Genomic DNA, 21,354 nt, shown 5'->3' with positions numbered 1-21,354 from the left:
GGCCGCTAGTTCGTTCCGAGCGATGTTTGCACAACTGCGCATGCGTACGGATCGTAATACGCATGCGCGAACCAGTCAGTGCGGCCGAAAATCGTTTGTTCGCTAAATAGCGAATGCCTGCTATTTTGATTGACAGGAGGAGGCGTATGAGGGTGGTAACAGGGGAAGGTGCTTGAAAACGGGGAGTGGAGATCAGAATGCAGGCGTGCTTAAAGGTCAAAACGGGCATTTTATGGGTGTGCATAATTAATACAGCAGCGTCATTGACCACGTCACTGGGTTATTTTATAGTCAGAACTGCTCGCATGATTGCGGTAGGAAAAACCAACCACAAGAATAGCGAGCAGTTCATACGCTGGTCGATGTACTCGATTAATCTAATAAATAGCAGACATGACGTAGGATGCGAGCGGCCAGGGGCATAGTTTCCCAAAAAACGACCGCAAGTTTTGTTCGCTCGTTCAGACATAGAGGCGTGAACAGACCGCAAAGAGCGAACGGTTAATTTGAATAGCCACCCCTTTTTTCTGAACGAGCGAGCGCAAATAGCGTCCGGCTCTGAATCAGGCCCATAGTCCCCAAAAGACCCATTACACCTCTGGTAGCTGCAAGGTGCCATAATGCGTCTTTACTCCAGTACCTCTTTTTTCTTCAGGATGGTCTTCTTCTGCAGGACTTTCACAGCATAGAACTTCTTGTCACTTTTACGCTTGGCCAGTAGTACCTGCAGAAAATTAACCTTTTAGTTGACAGTTTGTGTAAGCTGCACTTCCTCTTGTTGTTTAATGTTAACAGAAAGGAAGCACTTTAGTGAGGATAGAGTTAAACATCGGCGGCAGTTCCTGAACATATACAAATGTTAGATATAAAATGCTAAATGGTCTAATTCAAATATTTTAGGGCAGGTCTGTATTACATAACGCTCTAGTAATAGAGTAATATATAGCAGCCCCTCCACTTTCCACCTACCTCCCCAGGAATGTCCTGCCAAGTCAGCTCCAGATTATGAGATTAGCGACAAACTGAGTCCTTGGCAGCAGTGTCTGGAATTTTCATAGCAGTTCACCAGAATTTACACTGCTTTAACCCGCTGCACCATACACAGCTTCCTCTAAAAGCCACGGTGCAGTTCTTGGTGGAAAGAGGGTTAAATGTTGTGATATGTGCACTATTTTGTGCATTAGGATTTCTGTAAGGGCCTACTATACATTATAATGGTGGCCTATGTATAATTATGCATTTAAAAGCTAGTTGTTTATTTATCTTAAATGTGTATTATATAAGACTTTTTTTTTCAGTATTGAAGGCAGTAAAAATTGCTTTTATTTTCCCTATATTTATGCATTACTTTTTTATTTGATGTTTATTTTTAAATGACTTGTTCAGTTAGAAATAACTCCTGTTGCTGTACAGGTTTTTCAAGAATGAGTAGAATACTGGCTTTTTCACATATTTGTCAGTAACAAGAACTGTATAGATACTACGTATTGTCTCCTCACTATAATTGTACACACCCCTGCTTGCGTCTTTTCCTACTGCCCTTCATATGTTAAGGTGCCTACACACTTGGCGATGTGCTCACGATCCGACAATGTGTCCGATTTCCCCTTGAACTGTCCAATGTGACAAACGATCTATCGTGCCTCCTAACTATTCCGGTGCATCGTGACTGAGATTGTCAGATCTGCCCTACAGCACGGCAGATGCGATGTACGACCTGCGGGGACGCGCATCGGCATCGTGATTGTGAGTGGACACTCATGATTTGGGCATATTTTACACGATTTGGGCATATTTTACATGATGCGTCGGAATTGGGAAAATCGTGTAAAATATCGCTAAGTGTGTAGGAACCTTTAATGTTATATTTTATGTACTTTACTTCCCCCTTCCCTTTCTTCCTCTGTCCTGTCTCCACCTTCATCACATCTTTTACTGTCCATCCTCAGAATTCACAGGGGGTCACTTGTGATGTGTAAGCACAACGCACAAATGTGCATTGCCTTTTGTACTCTTTCCCCAAGTTATTTGCAGAATGATAACATTATTTCCAGGAAACACTGTTGCTGAGTTGTACTTGTAAGTGTAGCATTCTTCCGAAGTAGAGTATATGTTTATCCGGTTAGTATCTCCCACCTATGCTCGTGCGTGACAATAAGTTTTATTACAACACACAACATGGCATGTCTGCCAAATTCATGTTTACCCAAGTTAAGTGTTTTGTTCATATATCTTGAATTATTGTCTTTAATAAGCATAATTTAATTATGAATATATATCTTAAGGGTAATATTAAGCAGTAAGTATTGCCATCATAATGAGAGATATTTTACTATGTGTTGATCGGTACTGACAAATAGGAAAATCTCCAGGGACAAGTCTGTAGACCTGAGACTGGTCATTTAAATTAGGGGCATTTGGTTGCTGCTAAACAGTTGTCATGTCTGTACTGCTCTCTATTGTAAATCCAAAGAGTAAAAAGTTTTTGGGTGTGGTATGACATGCCGACATTTAAAATGTTAACATCCATTATGTTGACATCATAAGGTCAACATGGTGTGAATGTTGACATGTTTAGAATGTTCATATTTGATGCGTCAACATTCACAATGTCAACACTGGCATAATGTTTACCTGCTCATTATGTTGACACGATGAATGTTGACACTCCTATCTAACCCTAACCGTAGCCCAACCCTAATTCCATCATGTTGACATTCAGAACTTGTAGACATTATAGTGTCCTCATGTTGATTGTCGACATTCTGACTACGCCCCAAAGTTTACATGTCCAAATTCTTGCCTGTTTGAACTCTGAAAATGCGTCCCACTCACAAATGAGAGGGATGTTTGCCTAGGCATCCTCCCTTTTGCTCTTATGGGGGAAATCCATTTAGCTGTGATAAGCCAAAGCTTGTCGTGCAAATTTATATTTATTGCGCTATCCTATTAGCAACGGTTTTCGCATGTGCAAAGTTTGACATAGTTTTCTCCACCTCGAGAGCAGGTGAAAAGATGGGGAAAAACCCTAGGTAAAAATGTCAGGACTTGGTTCAGAACCACTGGGACACTTTCCTTAATAACTAATTAGGCAAAAATAATTAATGAAATAATTAAAATAAATATAAATAATTTTTAATTAGCTTAATTTGGCCAATAATGTCATGTCAATTTTGGGGTGAAAAAGTGCAAAGTGCAGAAAAAGGGATGCAGTTATGAGACTCAATCCAAACATTGGAATCCCGGCAAGGGATTCAAGATAGGCATCGAAATACCGATGCCTATCTTGAATCCCTAGCACCCCCCAGGGAGGGTTAGGTTCAGGGAGCGGTAAGAGGGTGTTAAGGTTAGGTACCCCCAGGGGGAGGTGTTAGGGTTAGGCACCACTAAGGGAGGGTTTGGGTTAGGGGGGGGCAGGGGAGGTTAGGGTACTTACCTTCCCCAGTCGGGCTCTTCATCCTGTCGGGAATCCGCTGTTGGGATTTGAACCGCAGGTATTTCAATCCCATTCCGCAGGAAAATGGGTTAATTGATGTGGGACACAGTGGCGGAACTAGAGAGTGGTGGGCCCAGGTGCAAGAATATGCTTTGGGCTCCCCTATGCAGTGCCCCCAGTAGTAGTCCCCCCTATGCAGTGCCCCCAGTAGTAGTCCCCCCTATGCATTGCCCCCAGTAGTAGTCCCCCCTATGCAGTGCCCCCAGTAGTAGTCCCCCCTATGCATTGCCTCCAGTAGTAGTCCCCCCTATACAGTGCCCCAGTAGCAGCCATCCCCTCTATACAGTGCCCCCAGTAGCGGCCCCCCATACAGTGCCCCTAGTAGTGATAACACCCCCTATACAGTGCCCCCAGTAGTGCCCCCCCTATGCAGTGCCAGTGTCAGTGCCCGTGCCCCTTACACAGACACAACTTACCTGTATCCCCGCTCCTCCCAGCCCGCTCTGCACCATGGGAGAGATGTCATGATGTCTCTCCCATCACCTGCTGTGAGGGGGAACCGGAAGGCGGAGCTCAGGAGTGAGCTCCAGCCGACTCCCTCCGTGGATTCAGCAGCCAATGAGAGTCGGTCTGACTCTCATTGGCTGCTATAACAAACACTGCCGCCACTGGCGGCGGTGTGTTTGTTACTGTGTAGTGCACTCTCACTGCAGTCTGCACTACACTTAAATACTGTGGGGCCCGGGGGACACTGGCGGCGGGTGCAGCGGCTATGGGCCCCTGCACCACAGCGGGCCTCGGTGCAAGCCACCGGCTGCACCGCGGCTAGTTACGCCACTGGTGGGACAGGAATATGGGGGTGCTATATGAGTGGAACAGGTATATGGGGGTGCTATATGAGTGGAGCAGGTATATGGGGGTGCTATATGAGTGGAACAGTTATATAGGGATGCTATATGAGTGGGACAGGTACATGAGGGTGCTGTATGAATGGGACATGTGTTTTTAAGATTTTAGGTGGGTGTTATAGACATATGTTGAAGGTTTTTTTAAAAAGTGTCTTTAAATGACACAAATATATACTTATAGGCAGCTTTACGCACCTCCAACTTAAAAAGCACATTTATTTTGCCAAAAAAATAGCCTGATATCATTGTTTGACTGTTTTAAATATGCATAAAACAGCCATTTGACACAATTTAAGAACCCTAAATACTTTTATTATGGCCACTAATACATTTCTATATTGTTATCTTATATCACCTTTTTTAGGTGTACAGACAGATTTCCCCATTTTACCTATAGTTATCGTGGGTAAAACCAGAAAGAATTTTTGCACGAATGCCGCATCGTGACTTTTGGAATTGAATTGCACAAAATACGGGTGCAGGCATATATGCAATAAGCGAAATTCACACGCGAACGGTGTGAAAAAATTCTCGCATTATCGCGACTAATTGGATCTCCCCTTAGGGGGGTATTCAATCTGGCTGCGTAAAGCCGTTATCAGCGATAATTTTTTGCTGATGACGTCATTTTCGCATGTTTCAATAATCCCCGTATTCAAATACAAAGACTTTTCGCCGGTGCAAAAAGTCTTTGTTACAAAACGGGGATAACTTTTCACCATGTTTTAAATGGCGAAAAAAAGTGCAGAATTGGGGTTTAGGGGTGCAGGCTTAAAAAAATAGCCTTCACCCCTGGGAGTGTCCTATAAAAGTAATCTGTGTAAAAAAAAAATTAACAAATCCTCAGGGCTCCCCAAAAAAGGTCTTGAATTTTGTGGTAAAAAAAAGGGGAACAAACTTCTAACCTAGCATAATTGATTCCTAAGGGGTTCCCAAGCATGTGGCAGGTGTTTTTAAAGAATGTGGTAGTGGCAGGTGCATTTTTGAAGAATTGAAAAAAAAATTTTAGGGACTTAAAAATATACTTGCACCCCTTTTCATATACCCCAAATTTGATGTCCATAGTTATTTAAAATAAAAAAAAGAAAAGATAAATGCTCTTCTTCACCTGTTCTTCACAGGCGCATTTATGCACCTGCCGTGGCTATTTGAAAACCCGACTCCCTTGAGCAGGCAAAAATTGGGGTTCCCATAGTGATCCCCCATGTCTGGACATCTTTAGGGGGGTCCCAGGATGATTTCCCGAAAATTTGCTGCACTTTCCCATACTTACCTTTCCATCGGGTCCCGTTTTCGCCGGATCCCAATTGAATACTGGGATAAAGAGGGCACGCGCCCGATACTTTATCCCAGAAAAATCAGCGATGATGGCAAAAAGTCTGACCTCGGACTTTCCCCATCAAATTAAATACCCCCTTAGTCTCACAAAAGCCAAAGGCTGTTAGCACTGCCCTACAAGCAACTACCTTATTATGTCTATACAGTGCTTTCTTCTAAGAAAAAGGTACTGGTATTCACCTATAGTTACATAAAGCACAAGCTGATACAAGACGTATAGAAGCTTCTATACTGTACACTAGACAAGTCTTCAGATGCTTATTTTATTCATGTTCTTCCTATTTCCAGAACTACTGTAGTTATAAGAATTAAAAATGATGCCAAAAAAGGTACGGGAACTGTGAACAGCTGAGTACCTTCAGAAAAAAAGCATCAGGTCTAGGGCATAGACTAAATTTGAGTGTATATATACATCATTTTCACACATAGGACCTCATTCATTACTGATCGCAACTACGATTACGCACGCAGCCGGTCGATTGTTGCGTTCTGCATCGCAGTGACTACGCAGACCAATCGCAGAGTGATTGATAAGAAGTGAGCATCTGGGGGTGTTAACGGGCGGTGGACGGCGAAACGCATGCGTGCCAGTGTGTTTGAAGTGAACGCCATTACAGGGGTGTGCATAAATTAGCCACTGCGATGCCATATGCAGCTTGGGCTTTCACTGCGTGCGGTGAGGTTAGCAATTTCTGAGTAAGGCAAGTGTGTGAGGCTCCGATGGTACTCGATGTTACCGATGGTTTCACAGACTTGCTAAGTATTACAGATGTGTGTGTAAGGTAAAGTGGGCGTCCTTATGTTAGGCTGCGACGGTATTGCGAGAGCAATCATTAGCATATTTTTCTAGTGGGACTGCATGCATAATCGCAGCTGCGATCGCAATAGCAATCCGTAGTGAATCATGCCCATAGTGCCAAATGTAATAGGGTGAGAAATTAGAAAATGTGAGAGGATACCAGTAAACGCTCACACTTTTTAAACTCGGCCAATGTAATAAAGTCTGAGAACAGGCAAGCTCACGTTTTTAGACTCAAAAACTCTCATGATAAACTCTCATTTGGATGTTTTCCCATTTTGAAGATAAAACTCGACCAATGTGAGAGTTTATTGCTAAACTCTCACATTTTTGTAAACTCTCACCCTATTACATTTGCCCCATAGGGGGCTTTCTGTTTGTGATAAGCAGGTGAAAGAAAACAAAATAATTTGTCCTGAGTATAAAAGCCATTAACAAATGTGCAAAAGTAGGTTTTACACTATGTTATTCTCAGCTTTGCAGTTGTAATGAGCCCAGAGTGGTCTTTTTGTGATTTTTAATCGGTCCTTACAGCTTTTACATTTTTGTTGTATTTCTCTGTGGGGTCTATTTATTAAGTTGAGAAAAAGGGCTTTCCTCAACTTATCTCTATTTACTAACATGTCAACTCTGGAGAAATCAGAGATTCCTTTAGTGCTCCGATTCTTACATCTACGTGTCTCCATAGCCCTCTATGGGGGATTTGTGAGGCCAGAGAGGCTTTATAAGATTCCCTCCGGGTCAAAGTTCAATGCGCATGTGCAGCCAGTACCAGAAATGCTCATACTACAGATACTCAACGCCAATGAATGAACAATGAATTCTGCACTGCTGTGAAAGTGGTAATACAGAATTGCAGTTTGCACAGTCTACATAAATACACCCTTTTTTCAGCTTACTAACTGCCTTTACTAATAGCCTCTCACCTCCTTTTCCTTTATCTCATTGTTATAGTCCCTGCTCTGTAACTATGTTACCTGTCTCATTCTCTCCTCATATTACACATTATCTACTGTCTCTAGCATTTTGTTCCTCACTTTCACTGTTGTCCCTGTCTGAACTCTTTGTGTTCTGCCCTGTTCTGCAATCAGGCACTTCTCCTTCTACACCTCATGGAAACTATCATTTCTCTATTAACTGTCCAAATGTTATGCAGGTATATTGTGACCTGATTGCTCCAGTTGTACAAACTGTCATTGGCTGCTAGGTAGATGGGTTGTTGTGGGTGACAAACCTTTCCAAAGCTCCCTTTTCCAATTACTTTCAGGAAGTCAAAATCAGTAGGTTTAGCACTGCAAAAAATAACAAGGTAATAGATTAACTTTCCCTATCTGCTACATAACTCACCAATAGCTAGAAAGCTTACCAAGAAGACATTGAAACTTTTCACTTCGTACACATCAAAATAGATCAATTCTAAATAATGTCAAAAGAATATTTATCACATCATACTACCATTAATCATCGGCCTCCCAAATGCCCTATTTCCCTTTTCTGCTAAAGTAAGGTTTTGTGTATATATAAATGCATAATATTGTGTGGGAAATATTTAAACAGAATATTTAATTTGAGTTAAGTGAAGTGAACTGTACTGTCTAAACAATATAAAAGAACAAACTTTTTCTGTTAAAATGAATAACATTAAATAACATTGATATTTAGGTACGACATTTGCGTTAAACCATAACAACCAATCATACATTTGCTTTCATTCTCTAAGTTGCACTACATATAGAAGCCTATATCTTATTGGTTATTTGAAGAAATCCATCATTTTATTATGTGGTACAGTGCAAATTGTGACGTTAGTAAATGATCCCTAATATGTGAATCTGTAGCTTTTCAACTCAATACAAAGGGACCGATTTTATTGATTGCATGAGTCTAGCCAGAAAATACTTTATAAATAACAGTTGATAGTATTTCTTAAAACTGCAATAACATGTAGATAGTTTAACCATTTAAACCTTCTCTGAGTTCATAGAAGCTGCTATAAGAGGCTCTACTGTGTAACTTTCCTCTTTCTCTTAACAAGCCAGCAGAAAAAGGTAATTCTTCAAATATTTCAGAGAACTAGTCTTTAGAGCACTGTTGGGAGGGAACTTCACTTACTTGGGGTTGGCTGATGGGCCCAGGTTTATAGTTGAGGTCATGACTGGAGAGAAGTTCAAGCGTTCACCTGTTCCTGCCTTGATGTCATTCAATGAAGTGTAAAGTGAAGAGGTTAGATTCCTTTGGAGTTAAGCACAAACACGCAGGAAGAAATGACAGGAGATACAGAGTGGCAGAAATGAGCATTGGGTACAACATGTTCCACTAAGTTACAAATAATAAAACAGGACTCCTGTCCTTTATCACAGGTTTGCTGAGAGAGGGTTGGTTGTTTCCACAATGGACTCTACCCCAGCATAGCTAGGTAGTGAAATGTAAGGAGAGTAACATGCAGATGTGTTTTCATGCACTGGGCATCTTTATGCCATGTGGCACGAGATGCCAGACGTGACAGAGACGTGTAGCATACAGTGTTTTTCTTTCAATTTTGCATCTCAGTAGCATCGCAGACGCAGCAAAAAGCAGCTCACAGTGTACTGGAGACACTAGGCTGCAACATTAGCTGCACAAGAATTGGTTTTACACACGTGCAAAGTCGCAGATGAAATACAACGGAACATGGCAGAAGGAAAAGTCGTGGCTGCTCGCATCGGAGCTTTTACACAGATTCAGACTAAGATATGTACAGATGTCGCACACACTGGTCTGTGAATGCTATCAATGCAATGCTGTCACTCCCAGTTGTTTTATCTATGCAAATACGATGCACGTTTGCTGCCAAATCACACTGGACCTGGCGCACTGAGAGGGGCTATTTGGCATGACTGAAGCCACAGTAAAAAAAGGACCCATCTGAATGTTCTCCTTAGGGTCCCTTACATTCTCCAGACTATGGGCCTGATTCAGCAAGCATCGCAGTTGCTAATATGCATGCAATCGGCCCATTGTTGCGTTCTGCGCATGCGTATACTAACTATTGCGATCGGGACAGCGATCGCAGAGGCTATGCAGACCCCTCACAGAGTGATTGACAGAAAGTGCCGTTTGTGGGTACTGACGGGGTGTGGTCGGGGAAACACAGGAGTGCCAGTGGGTTCGCACACCATTGCAGGGGCATGCATAAATTAGCTACTGTGATGCCATACGCAGTGTGAGGCCTCATAGCGTGCGTGGTTGTTAGCAATTTCTGAGTAAGGTCAGGGCTTGTGCAAGTGTACGTGAGGCTGCGATGGTACTCGATTGTACCGATGGTTTTGCTTTTCTGCTAAACATTATGGATGTGTGTAAGGTAAAGTGGGTGTCCTTATGTAGTGCTGCGAGGGAATAGCACTCGCAATGAATTAGCATACTATCGCAGTTGAACTGCGTGCATACACAATATTGTGATCCGTAGTGAATCAGGCCCTATGTACAGATTCCTTCCAGCTTTTTAAAAGACTCTCATAGAATTATCCGTAACTTAGTTTTAGGGGCCGTAAGCCAGGCTTTAAACATGGTTTCTTATTTATTTACATGTAAAAATAGCAAAAGCAGGATTTTAGATTGGTTTAGAAATTTCCCAGGGAAGCAGTAGATTGCATTAGAAAATGCAGCCACTCTGTCTCCTTTACAGTTTCTCCCTTGGTGCAACAAAAGTTTGAAGTTCTCCCATCCTACTATTGGCCCCACTCTCGTTATTTGGCATAAATGTAGGTGTAAATCCATGATTTCTATGGAAAGCTCACCTATTAATTCTTATCTCTTTAACCCCCTTTTCCCTCATTGACTAACACTGGAGGGTTTTAACTCATGGGTGACAGTCTAAATCACTCGGTTTGGCCAACAAGTTCACACTCACGGTGGGAGACTTAAGTTCTTCTCAGATTTATTAGCTGAATACTCTTTAACTCAGAGGGACTGGTGGGGTTTTCTGCAGCTTCGGCATTTCATTACCTCTATTGGTGGTATTGCGGTAATTGGTAGGAACTTATCCCCTTTTGAGGTTCTATGGCCCCAGAGACTGTCCCCCTCGCACATGATCTCAGAAATCTACAAACTTATTTTACAGGATACTTCTACTACTCTCCGTTACACTATGGGGGGTATTCAATTTGTATGTGAAAAGTCGAAATCGGCGCTAAATTATCGCCGATGACGTCATTTTCGCATGTTTCAATTATCCCCGTATTCAATTACAAAGACTTTTTGCCGTTTCGAAAAGTCTTTGTAAAAAACGGGGCTAAGTTTTCACCATATTTTACATGGCGAAAAAAATGCAGAATTGGGGTTTAGGGGTGCAGCCTTAAAAAAATAGCCTGCACCCCTGGGAATAGCCCCTAAAAACGAACTGCGTCAAAAAAAGTTTTTAAAAAAATAGGGACACCCCCAAAAAATATATTTTTATTTTGGGGTAAAACAAAAAAATGGGGAACAGTGTTTAAAAATAGCACAATAGGTTCAGGGGTATTCTGTAAGTATGCGCAAGGTGTTTTCTATAGGCTACTAGCTGCAGGTGCATTTTTGCTGAATTTTTAAAAAATAAGTTTATGGACTTAAAAATATGCAAGTATCCATTTTCATGTACCCCAAATTTGATGTGACCACTTTTTAAAAAAAAAAAAAAACCTAAGTGCTCTTCTGCATCACTTCTTTAATGTCAGGAATAAACACCTTCCGCGTCTATTTAAAAATGCAGAACACATTCTGCAGGGCTAAACGGGGGTACCCAGAGTGATCCCCCATGTCTGGACATCATTAGGGGGGTCCCAGGATTAATTCCTGAAAATTCCCCTATTTTCCCCGACACTTACCTTTCCGCAGGCTCCTGTTTTCACCGGCTCCAAATTGAATACGGAGATAAAGTGGGCACGCGCCCGATACTTTATCCCCAGAAAAGCTCCGTTGTAGAGCGAAAAGTCCAGCATGGACTTTTCACTCCCTAATTGAATACAGGTCTATGGCTTGGGACAGGGACTTAGCTTCCAGTGGGGACAGAGTGAAGTGGTATAATGTTTGTTTTCCAGTTCATTACTGTTTGCCCCTTAAGCCTTGAGTCTTAAACAGGTGGTATAGATGCCCTGTGACATGATCCATAAATATTCTGAGAGTGTATCCCTTCTCTGCTGCACGTAGCCCTCATAATAGAGCCCCATATATACATTGCCTGCCTGTGTCTCTGCAATCTAGCTCTCATAATAGAGCCCCAACTATAAACTGCCTGCCATTTACTCTGTAATCTAGCTCTCATAATAGAGACCCATCTATATACTGCCTACGAGTGTGTCTGTGGTCTAGCCCTCATAATAGAGCCCCATCTATATACTGCCTGCCTGTGTCCTCCTAGTAAACTACACTCTATGGACAAAAGTATTTGGCCACACCTGTTAATTATTGAATTGACGTGTTTCAATCAGACCCGTTGCCACAGGTGTATAAAATCAAGCACCTCGCCATGCCGTCACCATTTGCAAACATTTGTAATACAAAATGGGTCATTGTACTGTGATAGGATTCCACGGTGAACTGTAAGTGATGTTATTAGAAAGTGGAAGCGTTTAGGAACAACAACAACTCAGCCACCATGACCATGTAAAATCACAGAGCGGGGTCAACGACTGCTAAGGCGCATGGTGCGTAAAAGTTGCCAACGCTCTGCTGATTCCATAGCTGAAGAGTTCTAAACTTCCAGCTGGCATTAATGTAAGCACAAAAACTGTGCTGCGGGAGCTTAATGGAATGAATTTCCATGGCCGAGCAGCTGCATGCAAGCCTCACATCACCAAGTCCAATGCCAAGAGTTGGATGGAGTGGTGTAAAGCACACCGACACTGGCCTGTGGAGCAGTGGAAATGTGTTCTGTGGAGTGACAAATCACACTTCTCTGTTTGGCAGTCAGATGGGAGAGTCTTCGTTTGGCGGATGCCGGGAGAACGTTACCTGCCTGACTGCATTGTGCCAACTGTGAAGTTTGGTGGAGGAGGGATAATGGGGCTGTTTGGGCAGGGCCCCTTATCTCCAGTGAAGGGCAATTTTTATGCTTAAGCATACCAAGACATTTTGGACAATACTATGCTTACAACTTTGTGGCAACAATTTGGGGAAGGCCTTTTCTATTCCAACATGACTGTGCCCCAGTGCACAAAGCAAAGACTATAAAGAAATGGTTTGATGAGTTCGGTGTGGAAGAACTTGACTGGCCCGCACAGAGCCCTGACCTCAACCCCATTGAGCACCTTTGGGATGAACTGGAACGTAGATTGTGATCCAGGCCTTCCCATCCAACATCAGTGCCTGAGCTTATAAATGCTCTACAGAATGAATGGGCACAAATTCCCACAGAAACACTCCAAAATCTTGTGGAAAGTCTTCCAAGAAGAGTGGAAGCGGTTATAGATGCAAAAGGGGGACAAACTCCATAATAATGTATACAGTATGTATTTGAATACAATGTCATTACAGTCCCTTTTGGTGTAATGGTCAGGCGTCCGAGTACTTTTGAGAAAAAGGGGAAGATATACAGGCGCTGGAGTGAGCTGTGTCTCACACTCACTTTACAAAGCCCTCAGCCATTCCTCTCCCATTTACATCTCTGATCTCATCTCCCTTCACTCTCCTGTCCGCCCTCTTCGTTCAACAAATGCATGCCGCCTCTCATGCCAATTGATTACTTCCTCCCACTCCCGCCACCAAGATTTTGCCCGCACTGCTCCCCACCTTTGGAACTCTCTCCTGCTTCCCATCAGACTCTCCACCTCTCTAAAATCCTTCAAACGGGCTCTCAAGACCCACTACTTCATCAAAGCCTTCCAGCTCTCATCTTAACTTGCTGCTACATACTCCTTCCTCCCTGCCTACCCCATCTGTTTCACCCCTGTTTGTCTGTCCCTCCCCCTTAGAATGTAAGCTCCTATGAGAAGGGCCCTCTACCCTCTTGTGCATCTCCTTACTATACCTTCATCTACTTCTTACTCTCTACCAGGGCACCTAACACTTGATTGCTTTGCATTGTTGCTTATCTGGGTGTTATGGTCGTGAATGTAGCAATGTATATTATCCATGTCCTGTAATGTATTGTATTGTACTGTACTGTAAGTCACTGTAAATCAATCTATTTGTTTATGTACTTTGTAAGGCGCTGCAGAACACTTGTGGCGCCAAATAAATAAACGATAATAATAATAATAATAAGCAGCTGCTTCAGATAGGGTTTGTAAAACCCAATATACCAAGAAACACATGTAAAATAGCAGCACTGAAATATATGACCATTCACTAATGATAGAAAAAAATTTTAAATCAATTTATTATATATAAATAAATAAAATGTGTCAATAGTACATACGACGTGGTAAATAGCATGACAATTTATTTTTAGACACTTATTACCTACAGGTTTGGGGACGGCCATGGGGACCCGGTTCGTGCCGAGTTATGCCAATTTATACATGGGTGAGGTAGAGGAGCACCTAGTGTGGGGCGGGGACTTCGGCGCAAAACTGGTCCTCTATGGCCATTATATTGATTACATTTTTATTATTTGGGACGGGGATCACATTTCTGCACAGAATTTTGTCACTTCACTAAATTCAAATTTATATAATTTGAAATTCACACATATATATCACAAGAATCGAATGAATTTCTTGAATTTAACTCTAGAGGTTAAGAACAATATAATATGTGCCTAAAATTATTCAAAGGAGGTAGGAAAGGATGCCTATTTGCATTATAAAAGTGCTCATCATTTCCCATGGAAGAAAAACATTCCTAAGGGGCAATTACTCCGTTTAAAACGAAATTGCTCAGAACCAGAAACCTTTAAGAGACAAGCGAATTATATGATTGAGTCATTTTCACAAAGGGAATATCCCGATACAATCATGAAAAAAGCACTGGAAAAAGTCCTGGCTCTAGATAGAAATAAACTTTTAGAAAAGAAACCAAAAATACAAGACCCCGTAGATAACGATAAAGTCAGGGAAGTGGCATTTATAGCCACTTATAACGATCATTATTCTGAAATTAAAAATATTATATGGAAGAATTATAACATCTTAAGGCAAGATTATATATTGAGGGAATGTATTCCGGAAAAACCTGTACTAATCTTTAGAAAAATAAATCCTTGAAAACCCTCATAGCTCCAAGTTTCCTAAAACCTATAGAAGAAAAAGAGAAAAAATAAGAAATAATACTACTCATATACCTTGGTTACAATCTAAACCTAATGGTTTTTATAAATGCGGGGCAAATAAATGCCTCACATGTAGTCATGTATTAAACAAGACTAATCCTATCCATACTAAAGCTGAAAACAAAAATTTACAATATTAAAAGCCTTATTAATTGTAACACAAGCTATGTTGTGTACATGATTACATGTGATTGTGATTACAAATATAATGGTAGAACTACAAGACCTCTTAAAACAAGATTCCTTGAACATCGCAGAAATGTCATTAAAAAAGTACAGACACATAGCGTGTCTAGACATTTCTGCGATGCACATAATGGGGATTCTAGTTGCCTTAAATTAGTAGGGATTGAATATATCCCACTAACCAAACGAGGGGGTGATAGGTATAAAAATTTATGCAGACAAGAAGTCTTCTGGATGTTGAGATGAACTCTATATACCCAGAGGGATTAAATGAAGCAGTAGAATTAAATATGGTTATTTAAAGATCTATAAATCATGAATATTTCCATCTATCCCTGATGTAATCTAAGAATTTGGGTGTTTTTTTTTAGCCGTTTGGAGCTCTGGTTCTTGTTGTCTATGTATACTTAAGGGAGAAATGGAGTGTTGATAAATAAGAACACAAGTAGATGACAGAAAACATTTATTAATAAATAAACAAATATACCTTTATTCAGTGTGATATTCTTTTCACAATGGTTATTGCTCTTTTGGTGTCTTTTTTTTATCATTTTTAGCGGTATAGAGTTATCTCAATGGGCATCTAATTTTGGTGTACCACTATTGACACACTAGTCATGTGAATGATTTTTAAGTCCCTGTCTTCCCTCAAGTTCTCGTCTTCCCCTCCCCATTGTTATTATTGTTGTCATTGTCATTATTGTTGTTATCATTGTTAATATTGTTATTTTATTTATTTAAATCAAATGTATAATTACTCTTATTAATATACATAGTATGTATGTTGGCATTAGAATGTATCAATTTGTAATTCATTTTATTCATTATTATATGATATATGTATCCACTGTATAGTTCTTATATACTAAATAGCTAATAAAATAATCACGTGCTTAATACAATGATACCTTAAAACAAATAGAATGTTGTATGTTTTATATTAGTGAGTATGCCAAGACAAATGATGTTATTATAATTACCCCCCCCCCTTTTTTATTTAGTACTTTAGAAAATAAACATTGGGCCATATTGAATAGTCCTACGGCTTTAATGAAAATGGGTTTGAACTACAATACCCATAATTCTAGATATTAGAATATCTAGACGTCTAAGGCTTATAGAGACGCCGACGGAGCATCATCAGCCACATGACTGAGGTCATGGGGTTTCCTCAGTCCAATGAGCTAATGGGAGGCAGGAATCTCCATGACTACAGAGTGATGCAAATCCTTAGACGGGCCTTACCAAGGTCACGTGAGATACTTTAGATCACGTGACCGGAGTGAGCTCCATAGAATTAAAGGTTAAGGTAAGAATAGTTTCACACAAAAGCTATTAAAACTTACATTTATCCCATAAATTAGACATATTATGTATAGTAAACTGCCTCCATATTATGCCAATTATGTTTTTATGAATTTATGAGTTTATTTGGTGATTAATTACAACCATGTGGAAACAAGCAGCTAATTAAAGGGGTATAAGAAGACCCACAATTTCACCTTTGAAAAAGCTGTATCCCCTACACAGCGAAATGCGTTAGTTGCTCAGCCTCCAGCCCACAGAGTTATTCTCCAAGTTGAGACTACAACCAGCCTGGACCAGTTTACGGATATATTGAATTCACTTTTGCTCAGTCCATATTAAGTGCACAGCATCTGGATTACAACAAACACCATGGACACTTGAGGGCTCCGAGTGCGGCATACAGGATTGTATGTTAATAGGATCATCCCTCTACCTGGTGACGGGAGCTGGTAACTATAAGTTGGACACAAACGTTCCTTACATTTAAGACTGAGATTGTTACTAACTTTAACCCAATATCCGGAAACTTCTATAGTAACAGGCTATAACCTTTAACCGGTGGGAGAGGCTCAATGTTTCCTTTTTGCTCAATTTTTATTGTTATGCAATTTACCACATGTCGTATTATGTACTATTGATACATTTTATTTATTTATATATAATAAATTGATTTAATATTTTATGTCATTATTGAATGGTCATATATTCCAGCGCTGCTATTTTACATGTGTCCGAGTACTTTTGTCCATATAGTGTACATATACAGTACATACTGCCTACCTATAGTCTAACCCTAAAAAAAAAAAAAAACTCCACAGCTATGTATAACCTATGTTTAACCGTCTTAATAGAGCCATGTGTACATATCTCCTACTTCTGCCTCTATGGTCTATTTCGTTTAGCAAACCTGCTACTCAAAATACTGTAGCTTAACTGATCATTTTGATCTCATATTATGATCATAGGGTGTTTGTGTCAGTTTTGAGTTTTTAATTACATTGTACACATTTTCATATGAAAACCAGAGAGCAGGGGTAAAAATGTAGCTCATTTGTTTTTTTGAAAAATCTCTGTTATCCCTTACCAACAAAGTGCACACCTCAATGTGCCTAACTGGCAATGACTGTGACTGCCCCGATTCCTCATTGTCCTTACAAAGCGACAGTCTTATTCACAAAGCAATGCATTGGAGATGCACAAATATATTAAAATAGCTCTGTGCTGTGTTAGACAATTGCTTGTTTTAAAATACTTCAAATAATGTCAGAACTGACACAGATCTATTCCTTGCACCTCCCTCTGCACGCCACACAGGCACATTGTACAGTACACATACTTTACAATCAAAATTGTAATATGGTGTCTGCGCTCTGAGGTCCTATTCTACCATTGCAAGGTTTTAATCTATGGGCTATGTTATAGATATGCTTGGTATGGTGTGTGTGCTTTGTATTGAAATATTGTCAAACTGTTATCCAAATTCCTGGTGTAAACCACCTGAAATCAACTATAGGGTGGGGGTTCTTATAACATCAGTCCTGGTGAAGGTCTCTAGGCAGTTATGTTCATTTGTATCTTATGTGAAGGTTGTAATAGGTAATAGTCAATTGAGCCCCTGGTGGGCAATATAATAGTATAGATGTGTCTTCCCCTCTCCAACTGGTGTCTGCATCGGAAAACTGAAACTCCACCTCAAAGATTCACATAAACAAACCACAGTAACATGTGCTGATAGACTCTATTGTGCAGAAGGCGGGTAAACAGTTGCGACTTACCCCGGATTCCGACACCGTCCTGCTGGTTCACCAGATGCACTCTCTCTCTGCGTGGTTGCTGTGTGTGGGTATGGGGGTCAGGGGACACAAGGTCCAATGATAACCTTTGCAGAAACACTAGGTACGTGGAAGGGTACAAATAACATTTATTGCTCTGTCCACATGCCTCACTGTGACAGAATGTGGTGACAGAGAGTGCTAAAAACATGCAGCACAACTACAATTCATGCAGACATCTTGGTCGGGAGGTAATGGTTTAAAAGGGTCAAAGTCAATAACAAGGTGGTGTTGCTAGTTCTTCCAACGTGTTTCATCCCATGTGGGGACTTTTTCAGGGTACCCCAGTTTTCTGTGAGTGCGAGGCCAGTGTCTGTGTCTACCAATGTATATTTATTGGCCTTGGCTGTGCTGATGAGGCAGCCAATCTGAGGCGGCCAATCTGATGGTCACAATGTTGATCAGATCCTGTGTCTTCGGACACAGACATCGGATCTGAGATGCTGGCTGGAGGCGTCTTTTTCCTTCAAACCTCTCCTGAATCATTGGCATATATTATGCACACATCATCTCTGCATCAGGCCAGAGAACACAGTTTCATTGTATTCTGTTGACTGACAGCACTTTTACCTCAGCAATAATGCAGCAGCTAAATCAGCGATGAATAAGGATCTGTGTCAATATTTGGCCAACATGTTTTAATGATCATTTTTACAAAAATAAAATGCGTGGGATGGTTTACATTCAATAACTATGTGCAAAACTGGTCATGTCTTGTGTTGTGATCATAAGCTGGACAGGATTTAGGAAAATGAAGTTTGAAACAAGTTTCCCTAGTTTTGACTTTGTACACAAACAAACTACAGTAGGACAGATACTGTTTTGTAAACCTTCTAATCACGATTTCCAGTCATTTATTTTCTCTGACTTTGTGCTGTCCCCTCCTCTTCTGTCACAACAATCTGCTGCCAGTCAGCAGACTAGACATAGTGAGCCATTAAACTTCATCACCCCAGGAACTTTGTCTGTATTATAATTTATTATATTAACATTTATTTATATAAAGCCAGCATACTCCACAATGCTCTATAATCAGGGGCACCGAGAGGGGGGAGGAGCAGGTACTAATTACCCGGGCTTGCTGGAGGGGCCCGGCGGGGGCCCAGGTCCAATGCTACTCCCCCCTCCCTCCTACCTGTCAGTGGGAGACTGCTGCAGCAGTCTCATCTGTCTGTGGGGGGGGAAGCAATCACACTGATCGCACCACTCTCCCCCGATTTGCGCTGGGTTGACAGGCTGACAGCGCCCCCCCAGGGGGCTTTGCCACACCCCTTCACCCCGGCCGGCTTTCTACGGCCCTGTATATAATAGGGAACGAATGTATACTGATAAAACAATTCAGAGTATTACAAATGTGGAAAAAGTTATAAGGCCTTACTTACAAGCTTACATGTAGCATTAGAAAAACGTTTGACAAGGAAAATTCTTACTGCTGTGTTCACAATGGATTGTAGGGATGACAGTATGATTAAGGGAAGACTAGTAGGGAGTTGCAGCAGCTGGGTGTGGTATGTTATGACAACATGTTCTGAATGCTGACGAGGACGTTATGTGACATGTTGATATGGTCACAATGTCGTCATTGTGCATGTTGACAGTCATCATGTCAACATATTGTTTTGTTTTTTTTACTATTTAAGCCCTAACCCTAAATCTAGCACTAAAATGTAATGTTCACATTGTAAGTGTCGACATGCACAATGTCAACATAATGACCATATCAACATTATGACCATGTCGACATTGTGTCAAAATTCTGGTGCCGACATTCTGAATGTTGACATCATGACTGGATTCTGCAATTCTGTCAGTGCAGGAGATTATGGGGTAGATTTACTAAAGCTTATAAAAATTAAAGTGGTGGTGTCGTCCATAGCAACCAATCAGATTCTGTCTATAATGCAATATAGAAATAATAGCTAGAATCTGGTTGGTATGGGCAACAGCTCTACTTTTCATTTTTAGAAGCTATAGTAAACCTACCCCTATGAGTGCATGAATTAAAGCTTTTGCAGTTTCTGGTGATCAGTGGTGTATCTATCTATTATGTGTGCAGGGTGTGTGATGCACACTGACCAATGGGCCAAGGCGGGCACCCCCACAGTGCCCCCTGCACCCAGAACAGATTCTTCCACTGTTACCAGGCTACTGGTGGCATAATCTTTCCAGCTTCTTTTTAAAGTGGTGCTGGCATACTAGATTACTAAGAATCTGGCACATCGCCGGAAAGATGGCACTGCATGTAACAAGATTCAGGGGACTATTCATGATGTTAAATAACGAGATCCGAGCGGACCCCGATAATTAACACACTGACTCACCGCGGACGCCGGAATAATTCATCATTGCTCCGACGCTGAGACAGCTGATCCGAAAATCAGCTGTCTCAGCGAGCGGCTTCACTTTTCACTGCTCACGACAGGTCACGCATGCGCACAAGAGCCCTGACGTCCGGCAGCAGAAGCCGGATGGGGGCAGAGACATCCGAAAGGATCCCTCTTCGCGACCCAGGACTCCTCGTTATAGGGAAGGAGCGGGTAGCGGTAGCAACTGCCATCTGAAGATGGTGAATGCTACCGCAATCAAGCTCCGAAAAAATAATATTTTCGGAGCTTGATGAATTCTGTCCCCATACTAGTTTATGAGGACAGCGGGCCATTCCACAGAAGGAAGGTAAGTAGGAGATATCTGTGATATCTCCTGCTTTACCTTCGTGATGAATGGCCCGATAACTTAATTTTTACAACATTTTCACCTGCTTTTGTAAAAATTAAGTGAGAATGAATAGGCCCCTTAGAAACAGATTGAACATAGGGATAAAAGGACAATTCTGATCAAGAATGACACCTAGGTAGTAAGTTGGAGGAGTAAGATTGATTATTTTATTTGAAAACAGAACAGAGATGCCAGGTGAGTAGCTTTGCTGGATGGTGCAAGATTCTTTAGCTGAGGTTAAAAAGATTGAGATTTAGGTGGTTAAGATAGAGCAGAGAACCCAGATATGAGCCTTGCGGTACTCCAACTGATAGCAGAGAAGAAACATAACACTGTAGGCACAGCTTGGGGGACAGGTGGTGATTGCTCGGGCTTGTTGGAGGGGCCCGGTTCAGCTGCACTTTGCAGAGTGCGCCAGCATGGTCAGCTGCTGAGGGGGACAAATGTCACCCTTTCAGTTTGTGGCGCTGCAAAGCGCATAGTATTTTTTAAATTTTATTTGGACAGGGCGTGGCCCAAACCAATACCCGGGCCCGTGTTCACTCTCAATGGCCCTGACAGTAGGGACATATTGATTGGTAGGATAAACCATTATAAGACACTGGGTC

General features: G+C 41.4%; 1 protein-coding gene across 2 annotated transcripts in view; it reads right to left on the bottom strand.

Moving 5' to 3' along the window:
• SGK2 (serum/glucocorticoid regulated kinase 2) overlaps positions 1-21,354 on the bottom strand; it is a 60,051-nt gene that overhangs the window by 24,504 nt on the left and 14,193 nt on the right. Inside the window, exons 2-4 of one of the 2 annotated variants that reach the window (XM_088480602.1) lie at positions 8,594-8,713; positions 7,716-7,773; positions 641-724 (exon numbers count right to left, since the gene is read on the bottom strand). In XM_088480602.1, the coding sequence (XP_088336728.1) occupies positions 641-724; positions 7,716-7,773; positions 8,594-8,634 (183 nt within the window). In that variant the 5' untranslated portion in view covers positions 8,635-8,713. The remainder of the gene's footprint in view (positions 1-640; positions 725-7,715; positions 7,774-8,593; positions 8,714-21,354) is intronic. The other variant, XM_088480601.1, reaches the window with a different exon arrangement.

The sequence above is a fragment of the Taudactylus pleione genome, unplaced genomic scaffold (assembly GCF_031769625.1).
Source record: "Taudactylus pleione unplaced genomic scaffold, aTauple2 ptg000256l, whole genome shotgun sequence".
NCBI lineage: Eukaryota > Metazoa > Chordata > Amphibia > Anura > Myobatrachidae > Taudactylus > Taudactylus pleione.
Note: the sequence above shows the minus strand (reverse complement) of the source record. Positions and strands in the feature narration are given on the sequence as shown.